Below are 7,805 nucleotides of genomic sequence, written 5' to 3' on the forward strand. Positions count from 1 at the left end.
ATTAAGCAAAATATTCACAAAGATAAATGTACAAAGTTGAAAAACAACCTACAAATGTTCAAACAGTAAAGAATTTGTTAAATTATGGCACATCCCTAATATAAAACTATTATGGCATTTTTCCTTTTATATGAATACAAGGTACTTTTATAAAGAAACAAAATTACAAAATATATATACTAAATGTTTTAATATAAATTATCATTGAATACATGTGTTCTGTTGAAAGAGTTATTAATTCTTCAAAGTCAAAATATCAGGGTTTTCTGTGTTTTAGGCATTGGTTGAAAATAACGTATAGGATGGGGAGGAGCCAAAGTCTCCATGTAGATAGTCTACTTATCTTATAATTACATCATCCTACATATCTGAAAAAGAAATGTGTATACAAGGATTTTGGAGAATAATGTTGGTTACATTTGAGGTTTAGAAATATTTACCTAAATTCTGAAATAATATGAAGAGTTAATGTATTTTAAATCAGCAGTTCTATTTTTGCTTTTTATTTTAGTTACAAATACTTTCCAAGACTGGACCTTAAGCTTTTTGACAGACCACAGGAGTTGAAACTTTGTTTTAGTAGACACCCTACTGGCAGTAGCATTACAAACAGTCCAGCTCTCATGGCTAAGAGAACTAAACAGGTCAGATATTCTTTATCTAATTTAAAATGTAAACTATGTATATATGATATGTAGCTCATAGTTTAGACTTATCACCCACAGGAATTATTTGAAGATCCACTATGGTTGTTAATGAATTAAAATTGATTTTTTGCAACCCTACTTACAATTTGAGGGTGAAGGTTTTGAATGCTTATGTTTATGTTCTAAGAGAAGCTTGGGAACTAAATACAGTTTTAGAAAACTTTATTGAAATATAATTCACATGCCGTACAATTCACTCTTTTAAGTATACTCTCTGGCTTTCAGTACATTCACAGGGTTGTGCAGCTACCACCACAGCCAATTATAGAACATTTTCATCACCCTAAAGAGAAAGCCCACATCCCTAAGCTGTTAACCCCCCTAGTTCCTCCATCCTCCATAGCCTCAGGCAATCATTAATCTGTTTTCTGTCTCTATAGTTTTGCCTATTCTGGACATTTCATAAAAATGGAATTGTACAGTTTGTGGTCTTTTGTGACTGGCTTTTTTCACCTAGCATGTTTTTAAGGTTCATCAGTGTTGCAGAATGTATCAGTATTTCACGTATTTTTATTGCTGAATAATATTCCATTGTGTGGAATATTTTATTTATCCATTCATGTACATGTGGTTGGTTCTTTGTTTTTGGCTATTATGCATAGTAGTCCTGTAAACATTTGTGTACAAATGTTTGTGTGGTTATGTTTTCATTTCTTTGGGTATATGCCTAAGTAGAATTGCTGTGTCATGTAGTTACACTGTGTTTAACCTGAGAAATTGTCAAACTATTTTCCAAAGTGGGCATACCATTTAAAATTCCCACCAGCAGTGGGAATTTCACCACATTCTTGTTATCGTCTGTCTTTTTGGGTTTAGCCATCTAGTGCATACGAAGTGGTATCTCATTGTGATTTTAATTTTTCCTCATGGTTAGTATAAATATATTTTATACTGAATATTACATTATAAAGGGAGTTAACTTAGGACAACCTCGACATCTTGCTTTAATACTGTATTTGATTTAGGTATAAAGAGTTAAACTATGGTTAGGTGCAAGTTAAAATCAAACATCCTTTATATATATATACACATATGTATATACTGATATTTGGGGGGTCTCCAAAACATGGAAAATTTCAGAATGAAATTCTTAGTTCCGGTTTTACCAGTTCGAGTGCAGTCCCTCAAATCCTAGAGGTAACTTGAGGTGGTCTTTAATCTCATATAGTACACAGTTCTCTCAGTGTGTCTGAGGGGAATTTTTAAAAATATATGTACTGTTATCAGCTTAATAAAAGGCAAGTTTTTTAAAAAACTTGGGAGAATTTTGCTACTAAGTCTCTAGATTTCATTTGCCCCAGAATTTTCTTTCCAGGCACATCTCTCGGAAATAGAGCTCATAACAGTATGTTTATTTAGAACACATCCAGCAGAAGGGTCTGTAATGCAAGGCTGACAGTGTCAGTCTGACATGTGGAGGGCTCTGTAGTTTCTGAATGTCTGTAGAGTTCTATAAAGCTCAGCAGATTTGATGCCTTTTCTATCTTCCGCCTAAATCAGAATGAAAATCAGAAGTAGAAAATATACCTATCAAACTATTAGGTAGGGACGTCTGTGATCTTTCTCAGAATATGTTGCCTGCAAAGGAATAGGTGATTTAAAAGAATCTGTGATGGAATTAACACAGAAGGTAGATATAAATCTTGGGGAATAACTCAGCACTCAGAACATCTTAAACATTTTAGTTGGGAGAAGAGTGAAAAGGCTCTGACTTTTCAAGAATGATATTATAGAACTCTTAAGCTATGAATGGCTAAATCCCTTTCATTCATCAAACATTTGAGTGCCATATCTGTGAAGAGCACTTAATTACCCATTATATTATTATCACATGAATGATATCCATTTTTAAGGAATTTCTATTCTCTTGGGAGATGCATGCTTGCCAAAAAAATAGTTAAAACAGCATAAGGTGCTCCTATAAAAAGAACCATGTGGCACTAAGTAGGAAGCCATTCACAAAAGCAAAAATATGAAATGCTTGATTTCAGAGTCAAATTTTACATTAAATTCTTCTCTCCTTTTTGCTTTTCATTTTTCCTGTCATCCTAATAATTTTTAATGAATGTCATAATTTTTTATTTATTCTCTTTCTAGGAGATAAAAACAGCTCATAAGTTGGCGAGGAGATGTTACACAAATCCACCACAGTGGGCCAAGTGTCTCTTCAGTCACTGTTACAGTTTATGGTTTATTTGTCTCCCAGCCTATGTTAGAGTTTCTCATCCTAAGGTCAGAGCACTTCAGCAGGCATATGATGTGCTTATTAAGATGAGGAAAACAGATGTGGATCCTCTAGATGAGGCAAGTATAACACTGAGTTGTTACTAAGATAAATTCTATTTATATTTTTAAGAAAATTTAGGTCTCAGTTGCTTTCAGTAACCTCAGGTATTTTCATTAAACTGTTACCCGGTTTCATAGAGCTAATACCTATTGTTTATTTTTAAATACATTTATTTAAAAGTTATTGCTTTGAAATTCAACAAGGATTGACTTACTTGGACCAGATTATTTACCCTTGATAAATAGAAAAAATATTGATTATTTTATTCTTGAGATAACTTTACTAAGAAGCAAATAGGCTTTTAGTAAGTGGCTTTCCACTTAGGACCTGTGTCGTAGGTGGATTACACAACCTATCTGTGATTCAGATATTATGTATCTGAAGCTGGAGGTCTGAGTTGCTCAGCCTTGGCACTGTTGACATTTTGGCCCACATAATTATTTATTGTGAGGTCCTTTCCTATACATCTAGAATGTTTAGCAGTATCCTTGGCTCCACCCACTAGATGCCAGTAGCTCCATGTAATAGAAATGTCTGCAGTATAGTGATATTTAGTTCCTTTCCTCAGATGGTTAATTTCATGGTTAAATCTGTTAATGTACACATGTCTAGATGAGTACCTGATAGTCAGTGCTCAGTCAACAATGTGCTGAACCTCTTCAGGCTCAGAACCATCTTCAGAGATAGGCAGCGGTGTTATCCAACAGACAGCTGAAGAAACTGAGTTACTGATTTAGTTCTCCTCTTTATTGTTTTTCCCTTAAAAAATTATTTTTGTGTTAAAATAACTGTAAATGATATAAGAACCAGATTAGAATTTAAAATATAGTTGGAATAAAAATTCAGAGTAATGGGTATTTGGGAAGAAGGAGACAGCACAAGATTTGAAGAGAAATATAATTGAAGAAGGGCACGTGATAGAGTAATTTTTATGTTTAATTTTTTCCTCTTTTAAAATAAAAAAGATCTGAATCCAATAAAGCATGTACCTTATTAAGATTTAATAATGCTTGTAACCACACTAAACTTGTTTTTCTCAAAGTATTATCTGTATGTTATAAAAAACTTCAAATACAGAGTTACAGAACAAATACTAACATATCCATTCTCACATTTGATTACATATTCTCTCATCTGATGTTTATAAAACTGTTCGGAAATTAAAAGTGTTTGATCAGTATTAGTGTTTTGTACCTCATATGTTTTTAAAATTTTATTCTGATAGAGTTAGTTTTTGTATCTAAGATATATTTTAGGATATATTTCAACTTTGTGAAAGCATATCATATTTTTAAAGTGCTTTAAAATATGCTCCATGAGAGAGCTAGTATTAGTTGTTACTGCACTGTAAAGTCACAGCACATTACTTGGTTAAGTTTCTTTGGTAAGTTCATAAGACAAATTTCCTGAAAAGTTGTTTCCTCTGTATGTATGTGTTAAGGTTCTACAGTAGTTACAAGTAAGTAATTACATTTTCTTGTTTTCTAACATGCAGCAGATACGACTAGTAAGCTAAAAAATGTTTTTAGATTATTTTCCCAATAAACATTCTGATAGAAGGCTTAAAATTTGGAGGTTAATTTGTTGTATTCCTACTTATAACAAGTTATATTGACAGATTTGTAGTCACCTGAGATAATTACATCTCTACAACTGGAAGAAAGAAGTGTTTATTTTAAAACTTTAAGGATATATATTTGCTTGACATATTTGATGCATTTTATTTATTGATTACATATAGGATTGCACATTAAAATTTTTCACAATATTTTTATGTAATTATTTCCTTTGGTATTCCCAGCAACTCTTTGAGGCAATTATATATTATAATGTTACATTTTACAAAGAAAGAAAATTTGAAACTTAGATGAATGACACATATATAAGCCCACCTAGCAAGTAAGTGGTTTTGATTTTTAGGTTCATACTCCATTAGAAACCACTGTCTCATTCATATGCTTAATGTTTGTTTTAATTTGACAGCTTTGTGATCTGCATGTTATGTTTGTAAAACTTAAGACAGCTTAACTCAAATACCAGCCTAGGTACCTTGGCAAGGTTATCTGGAAAACCAGGCTCAGATGGACCGCTCTTCCTCCATATAGTCTCAGACCCCTCCATGTGATACTTGGGCTTTTCCTATGATAGCTTAGCACTCCAAGAGCATGTGTTTCAAGAGAGAGAAGTAGAAACTGACCTTTCTTAAGGCTTAAACCAGGAAACTGGTACAGTTGTCACTTCAGGCAAATCCTATTGGTCATGCAATCTCAGAGGCTTTCCCCTTCAATTCAAGGAGAAGGGACAGAGCCCTCTCAATGGGAGGAGTAGTAAAGAGTTTGTAGCCATCTTTTATCTACCATAGATATCCAAAAGGTATCATGTTGTAGGCAACAACATACTGCAATTAAAAAATTATACCCCTGACATTTTTACTGTTTCTTTAGTTTGGTGTCTGCCTCTTATACAAGTAAGCCTGGAAGTTTGAAGGAATACTTTGTCGACTTCAGAATAAATTTTTGAGAATGGTTTTAGGAAATCCAGATTAATCCCAATTTGACACAGAAAGTAAATTATTTCTTCATGACTCATAGAATCTTAGAGTCGAATAGAACTTGAAGATATTTTAGTAAAACTTCAACATAAAACCTGAGATGTTGGAAGTCTGTAACATATGGGACCTTGTCTGTGCTTGAGCTGGCTCTGTTAGAAAGTATGTTTTATGCTGAGTTCAGTTCCACCTCCTTATGGATTTTTTGGCATTGCAGAAGTTGTCAGTGAAGTGACAACACTTCAGATACTTGAAGAACTCTCTTGTGCCACATTCTTCTTAATCATGGCACGCGTCTTTTATATAGTAAGAGTTTTCTTTAACCTAGTCATTTGTGAAGTTGCTCTGATAATTTCTGAACTCTTCTGCTTCTGAATTAAACTCTTCATTTCTAGCTATATGTATGTGTATACACACACACACACACACACACACACACACGCATACACATCTTTATGATCCTCTGCTTCTTCACATCTCTTTCCTTCCTTCATCTCTTGAGTTAAATATGCTTTCTCAATTCTTTTTTCTCTTCCCTTTTAAGAGGCCACAACTTGGCTTTATGTTACTGCTCACAGTTGTTAAACAACCCTGTTATAAATAGAGACATTTTACAAATCCCAAGAAGAGTAGCTTTTTCTTTATATTTTCTTATTCTCAAATTAAGCTATAGTAGTTTTTGGCTGCTGTGTTCACTGCTCTTGTAAGCTGGCTAGCCTCTTTGCCAGGGATCCGTAAAATTACTGTCTCATTCTTCATGGTTTCTACTGTTGTCTTCCAAATGTGAGATTCTAAACTTTTAGGAGTTGCCAGTTGGATTGTCCTCTTATGATCAATTCTACCCCTCTTCACTAAACACATTTTCTCAGCAAAGCCTTTGCTAACAAGAGAAGACTCTACACATGGACATCACCAGATGGTCAACACCGAAATCAGATTGATTATGTTCTTTGCAGCCAGAGATGGAGAAGCTATGTACAGTCAACAAAAACAAGACTGGGAGCTGACTGTGGCTCAGATCATGAACTCCTTATTACCAAATTCAGACTTAAATTGAAGAAAGTAGGGAAAACCACTAGACCATTCAGGTATGACCTAAATCAAATCCCTTATGATTATACAGTGGAAGTGAGAAATAGATTTAAGGGCCTAGATCTGATAGAGTGCCTGCTGAACTATGGAATGAGGTTCATGACATTGTACAGGAGACAGGGAACAAGACCATCCCCATGGAAAAGAAATGCAAAAAAGCAAAATGGCTGTCTGGGGAAGCCTTATAAATAGCTGTGAAAAGAAGAGACGTGAAAAGCAAAGGAGAAGAGGAAAGATATAAGCATCTGAATGCAGAGTTCCAAAGAATGGCAAGAAGAGATAAGAAAGCCTTCCTCCGTGATCAATGCAAAGAAATAGAGGAAAACAGAATGGGAAGACTAGAGATCTCTTCAAGAAAATTAGAGATACCAAGGGAACATTTCATGCAAAGATGGGCTTGATAAAGGACAGAAATGGTATGGACCTAACAGGAGCAGAAGATATTACGAAGAGATGGCAAGAATACACAGAAGAAATACACAGAAGAACTGTACAAAAAAGATCTTCACGACCCAGATAATCACGATGGTGTGATCACTGACCTAGAGCCAAACATCCTGGAATGTGAAGTCAAGTGGGCCTTAGGAAGCATCACTACGAACAAAGCTAGTGGAGGTGATGGAATTCCAGTTGAGCTATTCCAAATCCTGAAAGATGATGCTGTGAAAGTGCTGCACTCAGTATGCCAGCAAATTTGAAAAACTCAGCAATGGCCACAGGACTGGAAAAGGTCAGTTTTCATTCCAATCCCAAAGAAAGGCAATGCCAAAGAATGCTCAAACTACTGCCCAATTGCACTCATCTCACATGCTAGTAAAGTAATGCTCAAAATTCTCCAAGCCAGGCTTCAGCAATACGTGAACCATGAGCTTCCTGATCTTCAAGCTGGTTTTAGAAAAGGCAGAGGAACCAGAGATCAAATTGCTAACATCCGCTGGATCATGGAAAAAGCAAGAGAGTTCCAGAAAAACATCTATTTCTGCCTTATTGTCTATGCCAAAGCCTTTGACTGTGTGGATCACAATAAACTGTGGAAAATTCTCAAAGAGATGAGAATACCAGACCACCTGACCTGCCTCTTGAAAAACCTGTATGCAGGTCAGGAAGCAACAGTTAGAACTGGACGTGGAACAACAGACTGGTTCCAAATAGGAAAAGGAGTACTTCAAGG

At 34.9% G+C, this 7,805-nt stretch overlaps 1 protein-coding gene across 4 annotated transcripts in view; it reads left to right on the forward strand.

The window, feature by feature from the left end:
• Positions 1 to 7,805, forward strand: part of DENND4C (DENN/MADD domain containing 4C) — a 119,650-nt gene that overhangs the window by 64,099 nt on the left and 47,746 nt on the right. For all 4 annotated transcript variants that reach the window (XM_010857067.1, XM_010857070.1, XM_010857069.1 and 1 more), the window contains exons 16-17: positions 512 to 644; positions 2,805 to 3,011. In XM_010857067.1, the coding sequence (XP_010855369.1) occupies positions 512 to 644; positions 2,805 to 3,011 (340 nt within the window). The remainder of the gene's footprint in view (positions 1 to 511; positions 645 to 2,804; positions 3,012 to 7,805) is intronic.

Source organism: Bison bison, unplaced genomic scaffold (assembly GCF_000754665.1).
Source record: "Bison bison bison isolate TAMUID 2011002044 unplaced genomic scaffold, Bison_UMD1.0 scf7180017864376, whole genome shotgun sequence".
NCBI lineage: Eukaryota > Metazoa > Chordata > Mammalia > Artiodactyla > Bovidae > Bison > Bison bison.